Below are 27,370 nucleotides of genomic sequence, written 5' to 3' on the forward strand. Positions count from 1 at the left end.
AGACTGTAAAATGACCCACTAGAACAACTTACCCTTATGATGATAAAGCACTTAGTTTTGGTTTCACCAAAATTAAACCAACAAGATTTAACAAGATTTAGACTTTCCATGGAGTCTGATTAATCTTTGCAGAAGCTGAATGAATTAGGAAATACATTAAAAAAACTTCATCAAAATTTATCTAAAATAAGCATTGGGTCACCTATGAGTAGCACATCTCCTATCCAAGTTAAATCAAAAACAATTCACTTAAATATAAACTAATTCCTAGTTAACATATTGTAGAGTTGGTGCTTTGGAGTTCAACTTTAATTAAATTTTTGATTCAGAATCTATATTTATTCCCTTTATTTTTATATTTCATAAAAAAGGACAAAACTTTGCAAAATAAAATATAAGATTATTTTTAAAGATACAAATACTATGTTGATATGAGCATTAATTGTATAAAGAATAGGATTGTAATAAGGTTGATTAAGATAACTTTTCAATTTGATAAGGTTCCCCAAATAAGATAATAATAATTATTATAATTAACATCCATATATCATCTACTAGGGGCCAGAAACTTTACTGAATGCTTTACAGATACCTCATTTGATCCTCACAACAACTTTGGAACATAGGTAGTATTATCTTCATTTCACAATTGAGGAAACTGAGGAAAACAAATACTGAATGACTTGTCACATGGCTAATAAGTATTTGAGACCAAGTTCGAACTTAGGTCTTCCTGACTCCCGACCTGGTGCTCTATCCACTAAACCATCAGCTGCCTCAGAATCTGGACAAGATTACAAAACCAGGAGTTTTGTCAGAAAGGGTAGTCTTCCTTTTGCATGTGAGAACAAGGTATTAAAAAAAAGACAGTATTTCCTTTAAGAAGCTTGCATTCAATAGAGACAATACAACTGATGGTTAGGAAAGGTTTTTTGGTCTGAAAAGTTAAAGAGATGGTGATTAAAGCTCTAGAGTTGAATGGAATGCTCTTTCTGGAGGCAATAGTGATATTGATTTGATTATAATTCCTTGAACAAAAAGGGGAAAGGTAGGACAAGTAGGAATGAACCAAGTAGATAAGAAGCTGATCAGGGTAGTTACGTGGTAGCATGACCTGGTGGTACTTCACTCACTTAAACTTCAGGAGAGCAGAGCTACAGGATGAGAATTCCAAATTTGATTGGATTCAGTTCTCCAGGGCATGGCCACAAGGTACACAGACTTCCCTCCCAGAATTCACAAGCTCCTTCAACTACATGCTTATCTATATTTTGAAGAGGGAAAATCAGTCAGGAAAAGAAATCCACAAGAAAACAAATTATTAAGTTCTTATAGTGTACTAAACACTGTGCTAAATATTGGGGATGAAAAGGTCATAACAGTCCCTGTCCTCAGAGTTCACTTTCTAATATGGGAGAAAAAAGGAAAGGAGGGGCAGAAAGGTCAATTAATCATTTTTTTAAAACCCAGAAATTAAAGCAATGGAAACATTTGGAACATTCAAACACATGCCAAAAAAATTCAAAAGTGAACATAAAATTATAAGCTCAAGCATGACTTTTAAAAAAGAGATATAAGAAGACATATCCAATTCACTATCTCATGGAGAGGAGTAGACCACAGTTGCTGCTCATTGCATAAGACTTTTTCTATATATTGATCAGTAGTGTTGATTTTTCCTTTTCTTTTTCTTTTTTTTCCCCTGGTCTTGAAAAAATACTATTTGTTGTATAGGATGACTCTCAGGAAAAAGAAGAGACACTAGGAAATTGTTTCATTCTTTGTACTTGTATACCCAACACCTAGTGCAGTGTCTGGTGATTAATAAATACTTGCCCATTGAATCCACAGGCTCAGCCCCAAATTTCTGTTGAATTTGCCCCTTATGTTTGCTCTCGAAGGACAATGTCCAGCTTTTCAACTTTCTCAAATTTCTGTTTGAAGCTTAAAATGCTATATTTTATATTTTAAAGGACATACCTTTGACAAGTATTATCCTTGTTCAGTCATTTTATTTATTTTTTTTATTTATTTTTTTAGTCATTTTAAAAGAAAAGACCTACTAAATGGAAAAGTTCTTACTAGCTCACATTCATAAAGCCCTTTAGGGCTTCAAAAGCCCATTCCCCACATACCCAGCTCTGTGAAGTAGCACAAGTGTTATCTATCATATTACAGATGAGGAAATTATGATATATAAAAGTGAAATGAGTTGCCTATGGTTACACAGCTTTCAGGTGTCAGAATTAGAATGAAGAAGCAGATTTCTAGAGATCAGATACAATGTGCTTCCCACCATTCTAATCAGTCAGTTATTCTGTCAGTAAATAATTATTAAGCACCAACTATATGCCAAGCACTATGCTAAGCACTGGGGAATCCTTCAAGGAGCTGTGACTAATGAGGGGAACTATGTTCAAAAGAGATACACAGAATAAATTGGAGCTAATCAGCAAAAAGAAGGCTCTAATGTTAAAAAGGGATCAAGGAAGACTTGACACAAATCAGAGAAACCAAAAGGCAGAGATGAGGAAGAAGGGCCAGTGAAAAATATTTTGTTTGAGAACTCAGATCACCTCAATTTCTAAGTACCAAATAGGGAGGAATAGTGATTGACTATATTAGAAAATCAAGTCTAGTTTAGCAAAATTCAAACTACCGAACAAATCAAAATTTGTTATATAAGAACTAAAATTATGTCCTCTACCACCACCACCCCTAATCCATTCTTCATAAAGGACTTTATGTATGTGAGTTAGTAAGAACTTTCCCATTTAAGAGGTCTTTTCTTTTTAAATGACTGAACAAGAGTAATATTTGTCAAAGGTATGCCCTTTAAGCCTATTGGAAGCTACTCACTGAACATCTGAACATTCAAAAAGATAAAATTCTTTCTACAAAGAACTCTTCTTTCTTTTTCTTTTTTCCAGGATGCAAAGGCAAACTGAAAAGTTCCCAAAGAGGGGCAGTTAGGTGTGCATTGGATAGAGCACCAGTCCTAGAATCAGGAAAACCTCAAATATTTATTAGCTGTGTGAACTTGAGAAAGTCATTTAACACAACTGCCCAATTAAAAAAAAAAGTCTCAAAGTAGAGTTAACTTTCTATGTGTACAGCAGATAAGAACAAATGGGGCAAGATCAATAGAGATGAGAAATATTATCATTACCAATCAAAAAGTTTCTAGCTGCAGCTCAGTTAGAGAAGACAAACTCTCCAACAATCATAGTTCTCTAGTTCTATATAGCTTTAGTTTGCCAAGTTTTTTCTTTGTGACAAACCTATGAAATAGATAGTACAAATATTCATGTTTCCATTCAACAGATGATAAGTCTGAGAGTCAATCAACAAGATTACATCACTTGCTACTGAACCAGTCATTGTCTGAAGTAGATTTCAAGCAAGGGTCTCCAGACTCCCAGCCTAGGACTCTTTGCATTATACTATACAGGCTTAGGAGGAGGCTATGCTTTTCAAAATTTTCTACCTCTTCTCACAGGTGGATGCTGTGCGGGTGTATGTGAACAGTTCATCTGAGAACCTAAAGTATCCTGTCCTCTTTGTGGTTCGCCAGCAAAAAGGGGTGTTATCCTGGCAGGTGCCTCTACTCTTCCGTGGATTGTAAGTGATTATTTTTCCATTATTTCTGTTGGAATCTTTACAAACTGTTAAGCCATTGGAGTTGATTTGATCTTAGAAGAAGATATTTTGGGCCAGAACTTGAAACTAGATACTAAGTACAACTGATGGAAACAATGCTTGTGTTCACACCTTTAGAGAGCTCATAAGTATCTAAGTACTCAATGGAGTTCACATGTTTGGGAGATTTCAGAGAGCATGCTAGGAGATATCCCACAATCCCACTCTCAGAAAAGTAGTATAAATACAGTTCCAGTGAGCCACTCAAGAGAGTTTTGGGTGAACATTGACTGGGGTCGGAGACAGAGCACTCTGGAAGAAAACCTACAAGCCCTATCTTCGAGGCAAGAGATTCATTGCATCTTCCAACTTGGTGCTGGCTGGAGGCTGAAGAAAGCAGAGGCAGAAGCCAAGGACAAAGCTACAAGATCTCTTGGAACCAAGCAGAGAGTTAGGCCTCAACTAACTGGGCTATTTTGGAAGGAGAAATAAACGTTTGCATTTTTACCAGCTGGCTGCATTTTGGAGTAATTATTGAATGTAACTGAAACTAAAGCTGCCTCCAGAAAACCTTCACAGATTTCCTCCACTGACTCTAAGACCTCAGAATGGAGGTCTCTTGCTTCATAGCAAGGGAAAGTCAAATGGATTTTTTGTGTTGCTACCACTTTATATATACTAAATACAAATACACTGGGTATGCAGAGATCTAATAAATAGATATTTTCTGTGTGGACAACTTCTGATTTCCATTCTGTTTGCTTTTCAGACATGCATGAAAGCTATGTGGTTCTGCAAAACTCTGAAAGACCTTTTTTCCCCAAAATGTTCTGTATCTCAAATCAGGGTAGTGATTCATTCCCTAAATGCACCAGTAAGAGATCCTGGATCTGTGTTCCATGTGCTGTGTATATGAGGGACCATAACACTTGACTGTTCTGATATGTTGTAGATGTAATTCAGAAAATAGCCAGAATATATTGGACAGGCCTGAACAAGACTTATAATCCTAACTTCCTTGAGTTTATTTCATGTTAGAAGTCTTTTCCCTCATGACACTAGTTTCAAAATGACATCTTATGTTTCAATCAGAAATGTAAAACCTAGTGAAGAAAACAATGCATTTTGGAAGAAGTAAAATTAGATAGAATATTTTCTTACTGTCGGTTTACTGAATTTTACTGTTCTTATTTCTGCTTTTTTTTTTCTCTTGCCATGGATGTTACAGGAACCAGAGAACCTATAACTACCAGGAAGTGAGCCGAACATTGTGTCCTTCTGAACCTACTAATGAAACAAGACCTTCAGAGCAACTCATATTTGTAGACGTAGCATCCATGGCACCTCTAGGGGCCCAGTACAACTTGCTGGTTACAAAAATCAAGAACTTCCAACTACAGTAAGCAGGATTCACTGTGATCCTTCTCTCTTTCTCTTCCTGATTAATGTTGTATGTGAGAGTGTATGTCTATATGTAGTTTAGTTTTGATTTTCATATAAATGCTTCAACTGACTGAAAATAAAAAAAACCCTCTCATTAGCAACCTAAGGTTCTGTAGTTGGAGAGCCAGGTCACGTAGAATCAAACATGGTTGGTTTTGCAATGGCACAACATAAAAATTTAATTCTTTGTTTAATAAAACCATAAAAAGTATATGTTCACTAACCAATAATAGCTACATAGTAAATTTATCAAGACAAAAATATAGAGTGATTTTATTTATTATTTTTATTTTCCCCCAGTTACATTTAAAACAATTTTTTACATTTGTTTTTAAAACTTTGATTTCTAGATTCTCTCCCATATCACTATCCCCAGTCCCCAGTAAGAAAGCACATATAAAGTTATACAAAACATTTCCATAAAAGTCATGTTGTTAAAGAAAACATAAATCTCCCCAAAAAACCCTTAAGAAAAATAAAGTGTGTATGAGACAGACAGACAGACATACAGATACACACACACACACACATACAGAGAGAGAGAGACAGAGAAACAGAAAGAGAGAGAAAGAAGGAGGGAAAGAGAGAAGGAAGAAGGGAGGAAGGGAGGGAGGGGAAAAGGGGGAGGGAGAATGAAAAAGAGAGAGAATGAGAATTCTTTCTCTGGATATGGATAGGATTTTTCATCATAAGTCCTTCAAAGGACTTATGTATTATATCATGTATTATGAGAATACATCATTGTATTGCTGAGAATAGCAAAGTCATTTACAACTGATCATCCCAGAACATTACTATTACTTTGTACACAGTACATTTCACTTTGCTTGACTTCATGAGAGACTTTCCAGGATTTTCTGAGAGCATCCTGTTCCTCATTTCCCATAGAACAGTAATATTCCATCATAATCACTTACCACAGTTTATTCAGCAATTCCCCAATTGATGGGCATATGAGAAATTAAAAAAAAAAATAAAAACAAGTACATGTTTTGGTGCCATAAAAGACAGAAAAGCTGAACCCAGTGGGTCAGGAAAACAGCTAGCTTCCATCAACATCCCACCTGATAACACCGACTTTCTTCAGACTTCTTTTACTCTTTATTAGCTTCCTCCTGCTTCAAATTCTTCCCATTTTTTGTCTTGGTATTAACTTTGTTCTGGCTCTCTGGCCACAAAATTATCTGACAAGGGTACAGTTCTGCAGCCCTCTGGAATCTCCTTTTCTAGTCCTCAGTTGTGTGAAATAGGAACTGGAATTTATGTAGATCCATTTTCCTTAGGGGCCTCAATTTAGTCATTCTCAGGATACCTTTCTCTGAACCATTTTTTCCTCAGCACCTTGGAGCTTCTCATCCTCTTAGAAAGGAAATGCAAAAGGACATTTCCCTGTCTGGGCACTAATACTCTATTTCCCCAATCTTGAGTTTTATTTAGTTTTGACTTTCTTACCCTTCCTCTATCGGGGTCCTCAAACTATGGCCCGTAGGCCAGATGCGGCAGCTAAGGGCAATTATCCCCCTCACCCAGGGCTATGAAGTTTCTTTATTTAAAGGCCCACAAATACTATAGTCTGGCCCTCCAACAATCTGAGGGACAGTGAACTGGCCCCCTATTTAAAAAAGTTTGAGGGCCCCTGCTGAATGTACATAATATCCATAATTTATTCTCTTTTGAGAGTGTTTGTATGATTTGTAACTTTTATGAATGGTTCCTCAAGGCAAATTTTACTAGTCTAATATATTTGACTGCTTTAGTTCTTGATGGGAAAGTCACTTCTAATCCCAGTGTCAGACAAAATTCAGACCAGCTGGTCTGGATGCACAGCTGGTGCCTTTGAGCTTTGGTTTCCATGTCCTCATCATATGACTTCTTATTCCAAACTAGCTGGCTCTCCAACCCTGAATTAGGAGCAGCTATGGCACAATAGCTAGACTTGGAGTCAATGATACAAAATCCTTGCTCTTCCAGTTACTGCCTAAGCAACTTTGGATCACAACCTCTGTGGCTCTCAGTTTCTTCACCTATAAAATGATGAAGTTGGATAAGATCATCTCCAAGTTCTCTTCCAGTTATTCTCTCCCATATTTCTATCTCTATCTCTCTAAGAAAGTTTTGCTGGAGGAAGACAGTGGGAAAGAGAAGGCTGGAACTAAGAGAAAAGTTAGCAGGGTTTGGATCCTGCTTTTTGGGCAAGCCATTCTTTCTAGGCATCAGAAAACTGAGGGGGTTGGACTGAGATTCCTTCCAACTTTAGATAGTAGGATTCTGGGCTAAGTAAGCCCCAAAATAGAATTAAGGATACAGTGCCAGGAGGGATTTTTCATCCAAAATGAAGCACATGAATCAGAAGAGCCTATCATTACTTTCACTTTAAGTCACCTAAAAGAAGGTAAAGCAGAGCAATATCATGGTTAAGTGACTGGGAAGAAAAACAATCAGTAAGTATTTATTATGTACTTACTATGTGCCAGGCATTACATTAGGAGCTGGGGACACAAAGACAAAAATTAAATAGTTACTGCCCCCAAGGAATTTGTATCCTGTCAAGAGAGGAGTTGTGTAATAAAATATGCGATTCTGAATGGGTCAGCTCTCAATTTACTTCTCAGTGCTTTAGACTGCTTCCTACCTTTTAACTCATCCACCCAAGAGAAATGCACATAGAAATATCTTAGTGAAGAAGGAAAAAAGGAAGAAAGAGAATAGGTAAGATAAGAGAATGGGATTAGAGTTGAAAAAAAAAAGACATCAAAGAACAGTCAGATATAATAATATTTCAGTGTTACCTAAACATCCTCTCCTGACTATAGTGTTGCAAAAGCCAGGATTTTGGAAATTTTTTTCAATAGTAGAAGTAAAGGCAAAAATATTAAGACAGTTTTCAGTTCATGGAAAAGATGAGATGCTTTTCTATAACAGAGAGAACCATTTCTGAATCAAACAGGTATTTGTGTTCCTTTAGGAATACTAACATCATTAACTTTAATGGCCAAGAATACTTTGTAAACCTTAAAGTAGTATATGAGTATGAACTGTCATTGTTACTATTCATTGTATGATTGTACTCCCAAGATAATTTGTAGGGTTTTTTGAGTAGAAAAGCAGAATATATATTTAATCATTTGACAAGTATTTTTTAGATACCAATTATATAGCAAATACTATGGTCAGCACTGGGGAATGAAAGGACAAATAGTAAAAGAGATCTTGCCCTCAAGAGGCTTACATTTTATTTGTTAGAAACAATATGTGGGTCATATAAATGAATAATATATATATATAAAACAAACAAAAATAATCTGAGGTGGAAGGATAGTAGCAACTGAGGTGATCAAGACAAGTCTCATATAGGAAATGGCATTTGAACTGTACCTTGAAGGAAGCAGGAAGATGAGACTAAGTATTCCAGTCTTGGGGAAGGGCTTATAGATCAAATGAGATTTTAATTTTGGAATCGTAGAATGTTAGGGCTGGAATAGTCACTCAATTTCTTCATGTCACAGATGAGGAAATCAAATATTATTGTAATAAGGAGAACATGATATCCCTTTTCTCTCTCTGATATTGTTTTCCATATTTTGTGCAATCAGAAATAAGTTATACTTGAAGTAGTTTAGGTGGCACAGTGATTAAAGCTCTAAGTCTAGAATCAAGACCTGCATTCAAATCTGACCTCCAATATTTACTAGCTGTGTGATCCTGGGGAAGTCACTTAATATTTCTTTGCCTCAGTTTGCTCACCTGAAAAATGGAGATAATAACAACACTTACCTCATCTAGTTGTTATAAGCTTCAAATGAGATCAATTTTGTAAAATATTTAGCACAGTGCCTAGTACATAGTAGGTGCTATACATTTGTGTGACCCTGGGAAAATCATTTAAATTCCATTTGTGCTTGTTTCCTCTATTATGAAACAGGGATAATAACAGCACCTACCTTGCAAGATTTTTGTGCTGATCAAATCTGTAAATGTTCCTAGTATAGTACATAGCACATTTTTGCCGTTGTTCAGTCATTTTTAGTTACATCTGACTCTTTGTGACCCCATTTGGAGTTTTCTTGGCAAAGACACTGGAACAATTTGCCATTTCCTTCTCCAACCCATTTTACAGATGAAGAAACTGAGATAAACAGGACTAAGTGACTTGCCCAGAATTACACAGCTACTAAATGTCTAAGGCCATATTTGAATTCAGAAAGATGAATCTTCCTGACTCCATACTCAGCATTCTATCGACTGTGACATGTAAATAATAAATGCTTGTTCAAGTTATTTCTCCTTAAGATTTCACTTTTAGTTAAGAGTAGAAGAAAAGTAGTTGAGTAGTTCTTAGATCTCCTGAGTATTTACCTAAGCCTCATTCCCCTTCATAAAGATACATTTCTATCTTATCTTAGGCTCAGAAATGCCCATCACAATAGTTTAAAATGGTTCTCCAATTTAAAACTGAGGTTTACAGCCTCTATAGAAAAGTCAAAAATGTCCTACCATTATAGCTTTGTCGATAAAGTTTCTAGGCCTGGAATCAGCAGGATCTGAATTCAAATCTAGGCATTTACTAGCTGTGTGATACCAGGCATGTCACATAATCTTTGTCTCAGTTTTCTCAATTGTAAAATGGGAATAATAGTAGCACCTCTCCCCTAAGGTTGTTATAGAGATCAAATGAGGTAATATTTGTAAAGCACTTAATGCAGTGACTGGCATATGGGAGATGCTAAATAAATATTTGTTTTTTTCTTCTTCTGCCTCTAGAAGGCCTAAGTTATCTTGCCTAAGTTATCATTTATTAGTGAGTTAGTTGCTCAGGGAAACACATTTAATAGCTCCTAAATATGGATCTAGAAAAGCTCTTCAGAATCAGATGGTCTAACCTCCTCATTCTACAGACCAGAAAATGAAAGACTAAAGAGAGTGAGTTAATAATCTTCCCAGAGTCAGTCAACAAGCATTTATTAAGAAGGAAACATCAAAATATGAAATATATATATAGGAGAGACATGGGGACCAAGGGAAGGGGTGGAAGAATAAGTTTTGGAGGGTTGAGAGGGGAGAAAGATATAAAGAAAGGCAAAAACATGGTCCATGATTTCAAGAAGCTCACATTCTAATAGAAGACAATATGTACCCCAAAAAAAGTACATATAAATTCTATATAGTGTAAATAAAAGTTAAGATCAGAAGGAAGACACTAGGAAGTAGGGGTGGGAATTGAGGAGGGAAGGGAAAATGGCACAGATCAGAACTCTTGCAGAAGTTAGAATTTGAATTGAGTCTTAAAAGAAGTCAGGGAAACCAGGAGCAGGAGGGGAAGAGAGAACTTTCCAGCTAGGAAGACATAGCAGTAAGAATTGGGGAATCAGATCATGATGTAGAAAGGATAAGTGTATTGTGAAGGTAGAAACAAGGCTGGACAACAAATTGTACATGGGGAAAGTGTCAAAAAGATAATAAATGACAGGACCAGTCTTTGAACCTGGGATTCTCTGAATCAATCCAGCAGTTTTTTGTACTGTAGCAAGCTGACTCTTAATAAGCTAGCATTGTTTTAATAGGTTAGACACTAGAAAAAAATCTGGTTCGTTGATTAGATTTAAACTGATAGTATAACCCTTTTTTTTCTCTCTTCCTTCATCCTTATCTCTTCCCATATTAGCCATCATATGGAATGGTCACAAGAGAATTGAACATTCTATATTTTTCTAAATTAAAAAAAATCATATGGGCTTTTTAAGATACTTTCCCCCCTAACAATGGGCCTTGTTATAAAAGAGATTTCCTATCTCTATTGAAGAGAAAGATGAGAAATGGGAAATTTTTACATGCTATCTGCCAAAGTAATAAATTTCTATTTTATGTAATATAATCCATATTGGAGGGCAGAAATAGGGTAGTTGTTTTCTGGATTTATGCATGTCATGTTTAGGAAAATAATGAAGAAAATGGAACCTCATAAATATATATGTATGTTAACAAAGAGAAATAATTGGAAATCAAAGGTTGTCAAGCAAAGCTATAGAAAATAAGTTTCTGGCCAAGATAAAACTGCTCCCGGAAATACCAGCATGATTCAAGCTTGCCAAAAAAATCAGTTTCTCCATCATTCCTACAAGCCTGACAGAGGGGAGTTAAGAGTGTTCTGTTGCCTGGGAAACACCTGCTGACATTACTATCATTGAAAACTCTGTTAAAAGAGCAGAACTCAGGTGGTTGAGTTGAGTGTTCCAAAGAGGGGCAGTACTGGAGGTTTTCTGAACTCCTGCCATGTAAACACAGGACCGTGATCACTGGCTTAGATGTACAAAGTGAACCTGAATGTAGACTTTATTTTCTTTTGATGACACAGCGCCAAAACTCCCAAGTGCAGTTCATGGTAATTGATGGAGGTTTTTTGACTAGAGAAAATGAACAAGAGAAAACAATCCCATTATCCATGAGCCAATATTAAGAAATGAAGCAAATGTGACATAGTCTACTACTAATTAAAATTTAAAAATTTTACCATCACCCTTAGAAATAATGCTTGATTTCTTTTCATTCCTAACTCTACTCCCAAACATAAAAATCTTACTATACACAAATGACCCTTTTACAAAGAATATTCTTTGTAAAGAATGTTTCATTTTAACATTTTAATTTCTACTAAAATCCACAAAGACCTATGATAGATACTGGATTCTTGAAAGCTGTGTCATCAGAAAAGTCCTATCTGATTAGACTAGGCTGAAAAGACATTGAGTCCAGTCTCAGAATTAAAATCACAGAATTTCAGAGTTATGAGAGTCTTCACCAGTCTTCTAGTCCAATTTGTACCCCAAAACATCCCCATTATAACACACCTAAATGATGATTATTTAGCCTTTGACCAAAGACCTCCAATGAGAGGAAACCCACTTATTCTTCTTAAGGTATCTCATTCCACTTTTAGATAATTCTAATTATTATAATGGTTCTCCTGATATTAAACTAAACTTCCCCTTTTGACAAGTTCATCCATTGCTCCTACTTTTACCTTCTGTGGCTAAAAAGAAGTCCAAGTCTTCTTCTACATAACAATCTTTCAAACAAATACTAGAAGATAACTCTTCTGCCCTGCCTTTTTAAATCTTTCTTCTCCAGGCTTGCAATGCTCACTTCCTTTAATCAATTATTTCACATGCCATGGACCCATAAATAGCTTCTATCCTGATTGGCCTCCTCTACAAATTCTCTATTTAATAATCCATGTCCTTTCTAATCAGAATTGAATACCACACTGTAGATAACATCTGACCAGGGCAAAGTAATATAGCTAGATTATTTGTTCTTAAGGCATTCCAGTCCTGCCCAGCTTTTTCAAGAAGAGAAAATCAAATCCATTTGGGGTTTCCTTTAGTAAAGATATGGAAATGGTTTGCCATTTCCTTCTCCAACTCATTTTACAGATGAGAAAATGGAGGAAAATTGGGTTAAGTGATTCACCCAGGGCCATATGGCTTGTAAGTATCTGAAGTTGGATTTGAACTCAGGAAAATGAATTTTCCTGACTCCCGACTCTATCTACAGGTGGTGTGCTAATGCAGGTTAAAAATCACATTAGCTTTATGACTCAGATCACATTGCTGATACACAAAATCCTTTTCAACAAATTACTTTCTAGATATGCTCTTCCCCCTCTCCCCCAAACCTGTGCTTGTAAAGTCAGTCTTTTGAACCAAATTGTAAAACTTTATATTTATTCCTATTAAATTTCATCCTATTAGATTTAGCTTAGTGTTCTCTTCTTTTCTTCCAAGATCCCTTTACATCATAACTCTGTCATCTAGCATGTTAGTTTTCCTTTCTGGCTTTATATCCTCTGAAAACCTGATAAGGATGCTATCTCTAGCTTTATCCATATTATGGATATATTAAGGAACTGTTGGGCAGTTCAGGGCTAAATACAGATCCTAAGGTAGTCCTTTAGATCAGGGCTTCTTAAATTTTTCCCACTTGTGACCCCTTTTCATCCAAGAAATTTGTATATGATCCCACATATATAGATAAATCAAATACATACACAAATCAACCATTTAATGATAATAATCATAAAATTTAAATGTATTTTAAAACAATTGTTTGGTATACATATAATTTTATCATTTATTAAAGACAAAAACAAATTTGCATACTAATGAAATGGATGTACTTGTTTATTTTTACATAAAGAATTAAATCTTGGAGCAATATTTGATACTTTTTACTGTTGCCACGTTTTTCATAACTTCCCCACCTTCAGTTTAACAACCCCATATACAGTAGCTGCCCACATTTAAAGAAGCTTTGCTCCAGAGACTTTCTTTTAAACTGATATCAGAACTTTATTGCCTACCTACCCCTTGAGTTTGGCTGCAGAACTAGTTCCAAAGCACAGTAATCTAATGATGCTATCGTCTAGCCCCTATGTCCTCCTTCCTCCCCAAGAATAAAAGGAAATATTTCTTCTATTGAATACTTTGCTGAAGTTCAGTTCTAGAGCATTCCCCCTGATTTACCAGTTTAGTAACTATTACAAAAGGAAATAAGGTTATTCTGGCATGATCTGTTCCTTTTTTTTTTTCTCATTCATTATTTCCTTTGACATTCATGACCTTTTGTTCCTGTAGATGAATCTTACTCTTATTTTGTCTAGTTTTCTCAAGTTAACTCTTTGGTTTCTTTAAGAAGGCCAGAGTAATAGAGTGGTCAGAGAGCTGATCTTTGGAGAGGAAGATTCAGACTCATGTCCTGCCTGTGGGTACATGCTGGCTCCCATGACCATAGAGAAATCATGTAAACTCTCAAGAGCCCAGATAGTTCTCTACCTTGTGAAACAGCTGCTGATCTACAGTAATAAAGGCAGTTTCCTCACTGGGAGTTAGCCACATAATTAAAATGACAGCCATGCAAAAAAAAAAAAAAAAATACATTGGCAATTTAATTGGTAGGATACCATATCTATAAATTAATTAAGTTGTAGCACCTTCTCTGGGGCTGTGGTCCCAATTCTACATTCATAGATTGCTAACTGGTCTTTAGGAAGGCAATTACCTCAGATTCTAGGGTACTCAGAGGATACTCTAGGGTACTCTGCTTTCCTAAAACTAGAGCTCACAAACGCCACCATTTTGGTCCTCTTTAATAGGCAATAGATACAATTAAAACAAAGTAAAACATTTACTGAAACACTTGTCCTAAAAACAGTAGTTACAAAAATTCCCTTCATGAACCTGTAATGTACTGTCCCACAGATACAAACAGCATGAATGGAAGAGTGAACAGAGAGATAGAGATCCCATTGGTACTATTGTCACACATATGCTCAAGACAGCTCATGCCTTTTGGCACTATAGGCCCCCAATATTTTTTTTTCCTTGTAGTATCTGGACATAGGACATGGGCAGGTTGTTTAGTTGGGCTCCCTGAGCCTACTTCTCCCCACATCTTAACCCCTGACTGCCAGGTGCACTCTTGAATCCATAGCAGACTCTCTTCTTAGCTGCCAAGAGTCACTTCTTAGAGAAACTGCCCATTTTCTCTTTTTCTTTCTCTCTCTCTCTTGTCACTCTTATCTTATTTCAGTCTCCTTCACCCATGCAAAGGGCACAGATCACATTCCACAAACCTGCGTCCTGCCTTGGCTATCTTGGCTGTAGTTTCCCTCTTTTTTTTTAAACTTTTGAGAAGACTTATATTGTATACTGCATGGTACTTCTCTTGGCTGTCCCCATGCCTGGGATTCTCTCCCTCCTCTTCTCTATCTCCTGCTTCCATGATTACTATCATATCTTCCACCTTCTACAAAAAGCCTTTTCCATTTTCCTTAATGCTGGAGCCTTCCCTCAGTTGTTTATCTCCAATTTATCCTGTCTATATCTTGTTTATATATAATTATCTTACCAAGGACTCTACTGACTCACTGATGAATGCAGGAAGGATTTATTTTACATTCTTGCAAGAATGGGTGCCTCAGGGAGTAGACACACCAAAGGTAGCATTTTAATTCTTATCCTGAATCACAAGTCCCTCCCCTGATTTCTCATTAATTGGATGTTCCAGAAGTGACACAACATGAATATCCACCCCTTATTACATAGCCAGTCCCTTCCCCCCTCTTTCCCCCCCCCCCCCCCCCGCGCGGCCAGTCACCCCCCCCCCCCCCCGGGAGTTTATAATCTAAAAGGGGGAAGATAACCTCCATCTAGATTATTCTTTGATGTCCCTGTAGGTTCCTAATTTAAGTTTCATTTCTCCAATTTAATGTTTGTAACTATGGAAACCAATTGCCCATCCATTTCTCATACTAGCTTGCTTCAAAACAGGTTCAGGGGCCGACACCTATGGAAAACCTCTTCTGATTACCACAGTTGAAAATGTTCTCTCCTGAATTATTGTATTTGTATTCATTTACCTTTGGATTTTTTTTTTTTTTTTTATTTTCCCCAATATTCTAGAATGTGAGACCAGGGATTGTTTTGATTTGGTTTTGGTATCACTACTGGCTAGCACAATATCTTGCACAAAGTAAGTGCTTAACAAATGTATATTGGATTGAATTCCAAACATACATACACACAAATCATCTGCCAATATCTATCTTAGCAAGAGGACTAAACATTTCCAGAGAATTCTAAGACAAAAGCAATGGAAAGCTTTTGTATAGGATTGTATATATAATACTATTATGATTTATATTGGGAAAGGAAGGGGGAAGGAAAAACCATTTATTTATTTCCTATTGTATGCCAGGCACTATGCTAAATACCTTTCATAATTATTATCTCATTAGATCTATACTACAAACCCTATATAATTGATGTTGTTATCATCCCCATTTTATAGTTGAGGATACTGAGGCAGACAGAGGTAAAATAACTTTCCCAGGATCATGTAGTTAGTAACTGACTGCAGTTGGATTTGAATTCAGGCCTTCCTGACTCCAGGTACCACTAGCTGCTTCTATCATTTTATTGTGTTTTATTCCCTGGAGACTTTAAAAGACTGCCTTATCTGACCCCTGCCCATATCCTAAATCAAAATGATCCATGTATGAACAATCAAAAGTGACGTTTTATTTTTTCTTGTTATAGTTTAAAGTGATTATCTTTTATATGAATAAATTCAGCCCTACTTAATTTATATTCCTCTTTTTCTCCTTTTCTCCTTTCTGTATCTCAGGACAAATGTTGCCTTTCATTTCACTGCCAGCCCCTCTCAACCTCAGGTAAGTAACATTTCTGAGGGATACTTATTATTCAGTTACTGTTGCAAATTAAGAAAGTTGTACATAATGTCAGAAAGAAATCAATTTGTCCTTTATTCACCTTCTGGAATTTTGAATAGAGAATTTAACTTTACATCTGGAACTAATATAAAGTAAAAGAAATGCTACTTATTTATAGGATATTACTATATCATGACCTCTGCTGAACCTAAGCATATGATTTAGCTCGGGTTCAGTCCTGGAAGGAGCCTATCTTTAGTTCCATAACTAAATTATGGATATTAGACTCTCTTTTCTCATATTTGTTGGTTCATTAAATCCTCTAATCAAGTGACCTGGGGGAAAATTACTTAAGAATTAGGTAACATATGTATGTTTCCCCAAAACCAGGAATACTGTATACAATATTAATCAGCCAGAAAAAAGGTAATTTATTCTTATACATAATAATCATCCCATTTCTCATTAACAAAATGATGAAAATGAAATTCAGTAACAACTTCAAACTAAACTACTGTTAGTTTTCTGGAAAGCTGATATGTAAACCTCATCAAAACATAGAGCAGTCAGGATTGCTAATTAGATATTTTCGATTTCACCTCTGCTTTGTACTGTCCTTACAACTCTTGACAGAACAGCCAGTACTTAGACCAACCTCTCAGCTGTGGAATCTTCTCCTGCCTCCAGCTAGCTACAGTTGATGGGACCAGAGTCTCCTGGCCTTTCAGACTCACAAGATCACTTCCAAATCTGGACACATTCATTTGGGATACTCATTCGAAAGGCAGCCTGGCACCTATTCAAAAACTCATCTAGTTAGGACCTGACTGTGGCTTCTCAGGAGATTGGGCAAATTGCCCACTCTGCCATATGGCTCTTGGGTAATAGCTTGAAGCAGTCATTATACTTGGCAACCAGAAAGGAAGAGATTGTCTAAAATAGCAAAAGCTCAAAATTTTGTAGCATGATATACTTTAAAACAAATTGGTACAACAAAGTAGAAAGTGTTTGATATTTATATTTGCCTTTTCTAGTTATTTATCCCCTTATCTATGAAGTTTTCCTAATAGGATTCTGTAAAACCCTGCAAAATTCTGCAAAAATTCTGCAGATCTCAAATTAGAGATTTTATATGAATACTGCAATGTTAATATGTTTCTTCTAAAATATCAAATAAAAAATAAATATCTGAAGAATACTTACAGAACGGCTAGATAGTGCAGTAGATAAAGTACCAGCCTTGAAATCAGGAGGACATGAGTTCAAATTTGGCTTCAGATACTTAACACTCACTAGCTGTGTGACCCTGGGCAAGTCATTATAAAGGCAAGTCTTATAAAGACATCTCATGACAAGTCTTTCCATGTTAAATCAATTTCCAACATTCTAGGATAGAATTTAGCCTTTAAAAATCCAGGTCATCATTATCTGAGGATAAGGCTCTCTAGATAATAAATTCCTTGAGGATAGGAAGCCCATATAATCCTAGCACAATTCTAGTATTCCAATTTGACAACTGTTTTCAACAAGTATTTATTAAGTACTTGCTATGTGCTAGGTACTGAAGATTCAAAAAGAAAAAAAAAATCATCCTTAGTAGTATTTTATTTTATTCAGTTACATGTAAAGATAGTTTCCAACATTCACTTTTATAAGATTTTGAGTTCCAAATATTTTTCTTCTTCCCTCTCTCCCTTCCCCCACAACTGATATTTTGATAGTTTTTTTTCCCCCTAGCTTCCAGTTTCCTTGTTTATGGAGCAATTGTTGTCCTCTGATATAATTTTTTATTACTTTTATTAAACTCTATAATTTGTATTCCTCTCATCTTGTATTTGACCTTTCATAAACCTGACACTTTTTAATAGTGGGTTTATGTGCATTTGGTAGTGTGTGGGGGTAGTAGGTGAAGAATTTTCAGAAGAATTAGTTATTTCCACTTGTATGGTTTATATGCCCACTTCAGGGGTGGGCAGTGCTTCATGTTCCCAACTCCTCCCCCAAGTGTGACATTCTCTTAAGGCAAAACCATTAGCTCCAACCCTTAAGAACAGTTCCTTAAACTGCACAGAAAGAACAAGCAATTGATAGTACCTGAAGCAACTGGCCTTAGTTAAGATGAATCTAGTCCTTCCTCCACAGGGTCTACTATAAAGCTCACTTTTGCCTGAGGTTTTTGTTTTGTTTTGTTTTTTGTCTGCCTCTACTCAATTATTCTTTATGTTTGGGAAGTTATAAAATATAAATCAATAAAATACCTTTTCAATCCATCTCTAAGTCCTTATTTCTATCAATTATCAAACTTTTATCTCCCTTCCTAGATTCATGGCCACCCATTTGCCCCGCTCCTCCAAGGATACACAAATCAGTACAATAATAACAACCATATAGTCTTAAAAGCCAGTTTCTTTTAAAGGAAGTGATAAAACAGAAAGACAACAGATTTTTAATTAATAAGGACTGATAAAAACATATTTATCCCTCCCCAGAGGTGATAAGAGGAAAAGGCAGAAAGGATGAAAGTTCTATTTGTCCCTATGGCATCAAGGACACAGCATTTACTGTCTGATTTATGCTCAGGCCAAGTGACACATGAACAGCATTTTTTGTCATAGCTCCTTTTAGTTTAGGCATTGAAGCTAGGCAAGTACAGAGGCCACAGCAGGGGCAGGAACAGACCCAGCCTCTTTCTTTTTGTCATAATGATGCTGAAGCTTCTCTGGTAAAGGAGGTCGTGGCAGGAATGGGCAGCAGCTCCTGTCTCCCCACAATATCACATTGACTTGGTGCAGAAACTTCCTAGTATGAGTCTGCCTGAAGCCTTCATGCCAACCCTGTACTTTCAGCTCTTCTTTCTCCTTTCGGATGAGAAAATGGGAGTCTTCTAGATAATAGCCTTAGCCTCTAGGGGCTACTGGGTAGTAGGTAATTTATGTCTGCCAACAAACACCCAACCTCCTATGTCTTTTCACATACATAAGTGCTTTATTTATTGATTTATAATAGTTTTGCTACTTTCCCCCTAAAAACTATTTTAAAGACAAGAAGAAGAGGTTTTTCAATTTTAAATATCTGAATAAAACAAAATGGAGGCATTTCAATTTATCTTATCACAACACTGAAAAAACATTTTTGTGTCAATGACTTGAAGCTAATTGAATATAGTCTTTTTTTTTTTTTTTTGGCTATGTTGAATTCCCAGAAATTTACTCATAAGGCAGATGGTATTTGCTATAGGAACAAAGTTATAATTTAGGTTGAATTCTTAAAGACCTAATTTCAAGTAAATCATAAATGCATAATGAAAGTAAACATACAGCTCTAATTCTCTGCATTAATTTTTTGAGGCACCCATGGCAAGATGGACCTAAGTTATTGTTACTCTGCTCTTGGCTTAAATCTCCCCCCAAACCTGCAGAAAAAAAATCTGTTGACTGGATACACAATAGGTTATTTGCAAGTACACAGGCTATATTATAGCTAAATAAAGTTTTAATAAAAAAAATAAGGATCAAAAAAAATCTGTTTTATGGTAAGTGAGTTGTATAGGTAAGTTTCATGACAAGATCCCATGCTGAATGTGTCTTATGGTCATTTAGAGCCCTAGCACAAGAATCTTGTCATTCTGGTGAATTCTATGAATTAACTCAAAGAGTTTACTCTCAACTTCTTTGTGGGATCCCTTCTGTGGCAGGCTGGTTGTTCTCTGGTTTTGATCGTCATGTGTTGTCTTTGGCATTTAGTGAGCAATTCTTCTGCATGTTCTTTCCAATAACATCTACTTATTAACCCTCCCCTCATATAGTTCCTCTAATCTCCTTTGCATGGCTATTCTCATTTATCCTGGATACTCTCCCAACATCTTTTTCCCAGGTCATTTATCTCCCGAGTACATTTGGTGTTGGCAGCTAGATATCATGGTAGTAGAAGATGTACCTGATCTACTAATTGTATAAACTTCCTTACATAAGATACATAATTACTCAAAAAATAAAACAAAATGAAACAAAACCACAAACCTTCAAACCAGTCAGATTTTTAGTTTAATCCTCACAGAAAAACCCACGTGGATGAAAAGATGTGTATTGTCTATGTTATGATATGCAGTTGATTGCATTGTCCAAATAGCTAGCATTTTGGGCAGATGCTGGAGAGAGACAAAGAACTTGATGTAGAATCAAAGAGGAAGAAATATTCAGCCAAGATTGTATTTGGAAAATTATATAAGGCTTTCAGTGACTACAAAATTTCTCCCTGAAACAAAGAATCACTTTTAATATTACTATCCTTCTAGTCAGAAAACATTTTTTAAGTACCTACTCTGTACCAGGCACTGTGCTTAAATTTTGGGAAACAAAGAAAGGCAAAGTTAGTCTCTGCTTTCAAAGAACTCACATTCTAATGGGATAAATAATATGAAAGTAATTATATATACAAAATAAATTGGAGATAATCAATAGAGGGAAGGAACTAGCACTAAGGAGAAATCAGGGAAGGCTTGTAGAAGTTGGGATTTTTGTTGGGACTTAAAGCAAGGCTGGGAAGCTAGGAGACAGAGATAATTGCAAATCATAAAATAGCACAGTTTCTAAAGAATTAAAAGTACAAGTCACCCAAAAATCAATGGAAAAGAACATGATGAATGTGAATAGCCTTCAGCTTTGATCAAGGAGGAACTGTGCCCTAAAAGTAGAATTATCATTAGGAAGATATTGACAAACGGACAAGGAAGTGAGCTGGTTATATGACGAAAGCTAGGGATAACAAAGAAATGTACTTTTGGCTCAGTTGGTGCCCACTTGCTATCAGGTTATCTAGAAAGACTTCCCAATATGTTGAAAGGAGCCTGACAGGGCTTTGGAGAATGTTAGGAGAGGGAATGGATAGCAGTTGCCCAGAATGAGAAGAGGTGGATGTATTGTGCTCTACTCCATGGAGGGAGCACCCATATTGATTAGTTCATCAATCTAGTGACTTATAGCAGTGTTCCTAGCACATACTATAAGAAAATGTAAATTTGGGGGCTGGGAGAATTGTAACAAACTCAAAAAGGTTTGCAACTCACAGTTTACAAGGGTAAATAGCCCCAGACCCTGGTCCTGTACCAGCTAAAGAACATTTTTGCAATCTCCTTATGTCCCACCTTCCTGAAATTCTTCTCTTTGGTCTGGTCCTTGATATTAATTTGGCTCTTAGTGTATTTTTGGGGAATTGCTTCTCCCAGTATGGGATACTGCAGCACTAATAAGTGCCAGGTACTGTGCTAAGTACTTTACAATTATAATTTCATTTGATTTTCATAACTCTGAGAGGTAGTTGCTATTATCATCCCTAATTTACAGATGAGGAAACTGAGGCAAATAGAGGTTAAGAAATTCTCCTAGTATCACATAGTTAATAAGTATAGGAGGCCAAATATGAACTCCAGGATTCCTGATTCTAAGCCAGGTGCTCTCTCCTCAACACCACCTGTATACCCCTACAGAACTTCTGCAACCCTCTAGAATCCACTTCTTCAGTTGTCATTCAGTATAAAATACCAGGATCCTGAATCTAAGCAGAAGTTTCCCTTCAGTTGTTCCCCTTGGATAGTTTCATCCTTAATTCACTGGCCAAAATTTAGGAAAATCTATATCAATCCACTAAACTTTTGGTGAGAAATTATTCTTATTCTTTCTATCCCTAAAGCTTTCCCCTTGGAGTTGGACTTTGTGCTATTTTTCCCTGGATCACTTTATAATCAGGCTGCTTTGGAAGCTATTGACCTTTCCATCTCATCTTTTATCCTGATACTTTTATACTTACTAAAGTAAAGTCTACAAAACAGACCTTAGAACTTTTTCCACTTTTAATGAACTAGTTGCCTCTTCTATTTATGTTATGCAAGCTGAAGATTTTGTAGCTTAACCAAGCCAGACTTCCCCCAAGTTCTACCCCACTGAGTTTGGGCCTCATTCCTTCCTCGTTTCTCAAGACTGACTTGTTCTCTCATTCTAAATGTGTACTCTCAAGTGTTTCTTCCCCTACACCCACAAGAGCCAAGCTTTAAGGGAGAAATAAGATACCTATGCCTAATAACTAAAAAAGGCATTTTTCACTACACATGAAAGAGAGATCTTTCACTACACATGAGTTTTTTTTGATCTATGCAAAATCCATGAAAGGAATTGATAAAAATGATTAGAAATTGATATTTGCCATTGTTATTAAAGATGCCCTATACGGGATCCAGATGAAAGTACATTTTCCCATATATAATGGGGTCTTCTATGTATTCCTGATTGTGAATGTAAATGTGTCAATCACGTCGATCTCCAGAACATTAAAGGGATGCCTCAGTGTTACTCAAAAGATAGCAACTTAATAATCCATATAGGAAAAAAGTCAAATGGATGGAAAATGCCTGTTGTCCAAACAACAGCCAGCCTATTGAATTTAATATATCAGAAGAGGTGTCTGAGACAGGGGCTGCAGATATACAATAAATTTGTTCCAGAATTAAATGAGAGGAAGAAGTCATGTTTGGGAAAAGATGCAATGCTTTCAGTAACCCCAATCTATTTCCAATACAAAATCTTATCTTTTCATCACCAGCATCCTCATTTGGATCGTGAATTTGGGGAACACTTCTGTGGTGGTTGTTGTTGTTGTTCCAGTGATGTCCAACTTTTCATGACCTCTTATGGGGCTTTCTTGGAAAAGATGCTGGAATGATTTGCCATGCAGTGAAATACTTCAGTCTTCAAAGAATCAAAGTTGCTTATGGTCCCAAAAGCCATGGACAGATTCATGGTATATTCAAATAGGCTATAGTATTTTTCTGATATAGGATGTTTCACAAGCAAAAGGTAGTAGAAGGGATATCATGGACTAACTGTATGAATGGAAAAATAAGAGAACTAGTCACATGTGAGGAGACAGCAAGAAGAGATGTACAGTCAGTCTCGCATTGATATCTGTGCAACATCAAGAGTCCTAAAGAGAAGCTTTCAGTAAGTTATCTCCTCTAAGGAAGATGCCAAGAGTAGTACCAGGAAACCAGTTATTTGAATTTTCCAATTAATTATATCACAAAAAGTATGAGTTTACAATACTTTGATACACATTCAGATCTCCAATCAGTAGCAATTAAGTGAATAAAATATTTTATTAGAATATATTAACTTTATCATTATTGATAACTGGAAAGTATGAATGCAGTAGAAAGAACATTTACTTTAGAATACAAAAATTTAATTCATACCTCACCTTTGATGATAATTGTGTATGATTCTAAGCAAATCCTTAACACCTCTGGGCCTCAGTTTTCACATAATAAAATGAAATGGGTTGGATTAGCTGGTACCCTGAGATACTCCTAGATGTATGATCTAATGATCTATGAACAGTGATATTGTTGATTTATAAAGTATTTTCCTTCCTAAGAAGTCAGCATTTTTTCATGGCTCTCTGCTCTACAGCACTGACTTACAAAGCAGCCTTGTTTGGTATGTATTAAATAGCATTTCAAAATGACAGAGTAAAATTAAGTGGATAGGTTTGAAGGTAGAGCATCTGTTTCAAACACACTTTCAGAAAACGAATCACATGTATAAATCCAGAGAGCGTTTTTTCCCCTACTGGAAAAAAAAATTAAGATTGAAAATGATTGAAACAACTATTTTCATTGTCCTGTTTCATTGTCCAAAATCAGGTTACTTAAAAGTATGTTGAGTGAAATTTAAAAGTGAATATATTTTACCTTGTTTCTTAAGTATTCATTTTATTGAAGTAGTAGGATATTATTTTTGAGCTGTAAAATTCAGTTGTGACAATGGCAGTATTCATAAAATAAGGAAAGCAAATAAAGGTCACAATGATATGAAAGGCTTAAGACAACAAAAGTCTGTGTAAATTATGTTGAATAAACTATAGTAATTAAATAGACACACCTCTTCTCATATGAGTCATTTACATATAATTCAAGTGAAATTTCTTAACCAAATACTTGATTATATAATTGGAAAGTAGTCACATTTTATCCTAAATTAATGTTATAATGATATTCCGTCAACAAAGTTTAGAGTTTTATTAAATAAGTTCCACTGAATAGAGTCTCATTCTAAATTAGATGGAAGCCATTCATCATTCTATCATTTTCAGATTTTAGTTCCTTTTGTAAACAAAACAAAAATAAACAAAACAACCTTGTAAATATTTTTATTTAGTTTTGAGTTCCAAATTCTGTTCTCCCTCCCCTTCTTTTCCCTCCTCCTCAGAAAATAAGCAATCACATATAGATTATACATGTCAAGTTACGTAAAACATTTCCATATTAGTCATTTTATACAAGAAGACTCAAATAAAAGAAAGTGAAAAATAGAATGCTTCAATCTGTATCCAAATAATATCAGTTTTTCCTCTGAAGATGGATAGGATACTTCATCCTCAGTCCTTTGGGAGACATGCCTTTCCTGCCATGCAGGTAAATTGCTTCTCTGTTCCTAGATCAATTCTAAAATACTTTTCAAGTTGTTTAGAGAAGAAGGGGGGAAGGGGGGAGTGGAGTAAAGGGGCCGCATGGTTCGAAGGCTCCCTTCCTAACTCCGACTTCTTGGCACCAGAAGGCAGTTTACCCTTCCTAAATTACATTACATTTATTACATCTTACCATTGGCAGATCATTTCAGTTTTCTAAGTCTTATCTATAAGATGAGGAAGTGCACCAAGTGACCTTTACAATCCCCTCCATCTCTAAAACCTGTCCTGTGAAACAGTTTTGCAGGGAAAAAAATATAGTTGCAAACCAACCAAAAGAGATTCTTTAGCAAAATGTCCGTGAAATATGTTAGAATAACAATAACATTTGGCACAGGTAAAAGAAATTATTAAAGATTCTAGAAGAACAGGCTTAGCTGGTCTAAAACATGTTTCTTTTTGTAACATTGATTATAAAATTGTAAGTAAGAAAAAACTATTTCTTAGAATGCTTGTTAGTTGATTTCTTGGTTGATGAGAAATGTCCTAATACATTTAAGAATGAAATGACTATATGAAATCTCGTTTGTCTGCTTGACACATGATAAGGTTAAAAAAAAAAAAAAAAAAACAAGGAGTAATTGCTAGTTTAGATGAAAAATAATAGAAAGTTATTTGAGTTTTGGCAGATGGAGATGGTTATTGAATTTCCTTCCTGATGGCATGAGATAATCCTTAGCATTCTTAGGATCTTTCTTATTCAGAGACATTACTAGAACAGAGCAAATGGAGTTTTGCTCTAAGGTATTAAACTTAAGGAGTGCTGATAGTATCTCCCACCATTTTGAAAGAACAGATGTTAGCACCCAGTTAGCAAGGAATATTAGTTAAAATAAAAAGCGAACAAATGGCAAGCTAGCATTGAACTTCTCCCAGAGCTATTCCCACAATTTCACCTATTGTCATCATGTAAAAAAGCTCCAGATCTTTTCCTTCCAAGGCCATGTTGCAGCCTCCAAGTCCCTCCCTCTCATTCTAATTGAAGATAATCAAAGCACTTGTCCTGGACACAAAACTAGTTATAACATCTGATTAGCAAAGATGATAAAAAAGAGAAAATAATAAATATGGAGAATCATGGGACAACGTATACATTGATGCATTGTTAATTGACCTGTGAATGGGCACACTCATTCTGAAAAGCAATTTGGAATTACATGTAATTACCAAATAGTATATAGTTGGTCTTTTGACCCAATGAAGCCACTGCTAGACTTGTACCAAAAAGAGATCATAGAAATAGAAAAAATTCCTATGTTTATAAAAATACTGATAGCAACTCTTTTATGGAGAAAAAAACTTTGTAAACTGAAGAGATGTTCATCAACTGAAGAATGTCTGAGAAAGCTATATATGAATGGAATAGGAGGCTATTATACATAATCTGTCCTACAGCATCCATATTATAAATGAGAATAATTTTAAAGACTTTTATAAATCAATTAAGAATGAAATGAACAGAATCAAAAGAAAAATTTACACAGCAAAAGCATTATCAAAAAGACAAGTTTGAAAGTTTTAGAAATTTGGATCAATACAATGACCAACCATGATTCCCGAGTGCCAATGATGAAACATATTTTGTTTCTGACAGAGAAGTGATGTGTGTGTGTGTGTGTCACAGTATTATATACACATTCAAACCATACCTATGGGGGGTGTATATAGGCAGTGAGAAAGTTTGCTATCTTTCACTTGTATATTTGTTACAAAGAATTTTTCTTCCCTTCCCCACCCCAATGAGGTAGGAAGTAAGAGGAAAATAAAATAAATTTGTTAATTTTTTTAATAGAAAAGTCAGAAATGTTTCATGTACTTTCAGATGAGGTCCTGTATTATCAGTTTTACTTAATTATATTACTTTGTTACAAGATACCTCTTATAGAGAGAAGATAATCTGTAAATATTTGTATTTTAAAAACAAAAAACATACCAATAAATTTTTTAATAGAAATTTAAATATTTTCCTCATTAGGAAAAAATGTGAACATTTATGAATTATCTCTTTCTCTTTTTCTCAGTATTTTCTATACAAGTTTCCTAAAGATCTGGACTCTGTTATCATTAAAGTGGTATCTGAAATGGTCTACCCATGTTCGGTTGTATCAGTTCAGGATATTGTGGTAAGTCCAAGTAATTTAACCTGTTTAGATGTTAGTATAGATAAATAAATATGTGTATGTATCTATCTACACACACATAGATACTATAAACATATTTTATATTTATGAAAGTATATGTGTGTGATATACTATAAATACTATTTACAAAACAACTTGAAGATTAGGAGGGGAATCCTTATATTTTATGAAGTGAAAAGAAAAGGGAAAAGAATGGGAACCATGTCTTCTTATAATTTATTCCCTCTCCCAATTTTCAGGTATCTAATATAATAACTTGTACAATTTGTACACAATGGACATTTCATGATTTTTAGTTAGCAGTATTTTGAAGATAAGATAAAGAGCCTTTAAATTAAAAGAGAAGAAGGATCGGAGAAACAAAGGTCTGTAGGGGAAAAGCAAGACCAAATGAGATGGAAGC

At 35.5% G+C, this 27,370-nt stretch overlaps 1 protein-coding gene across 5 annotated transcripts in view; it reads left to right on the forward strand.

Annotated features, from left to right (window-relative positions):
- Positions 1–27,370, forward strand: part of SIDT1 (SID1 transmembrane family member 1) — a 176,009-nt gene that overhangs the window by 68,844 nt on the left and 79,795 nt on the right. For all 5 annotated transcript variants that reach the window (XM_003763593.3, XM_031959674.1, XM_023499003.2 and 2 more), the window contains 4 exons: positions 3,500–3,621; positions 4,868–5,038; positions 16,264–16,309; positions 26,848–26,949. In XM_003763593.3, the coding sequence (XP_003763641.2) occupies positions 3,500–3,621; positions 4,868–5,038; positions 16,264–16,309; positions 26,848–26,949 (441 nt within the window). The remainder of the gene's footprint in view (positions 1–3,499; positions 3,622–4,867; positions 5,039–16,263; positions 16,310–26,847; positions 26,950–27,370) is intronic.

Source organism: Sarcophilus harrisii, chromosome 3 (genome assembly GCF_902635505.1).
Source record: "Sarcophilus harrisii chromosome 3, mSarHar1.11, whole genome shotgun sequence".
NCBI lineage: Eukaryota > Metazoa > Chordata > Mammalia > Dasyuromorphia > Dasyuridae > Sarcophilus > Sarcophilus harrisii.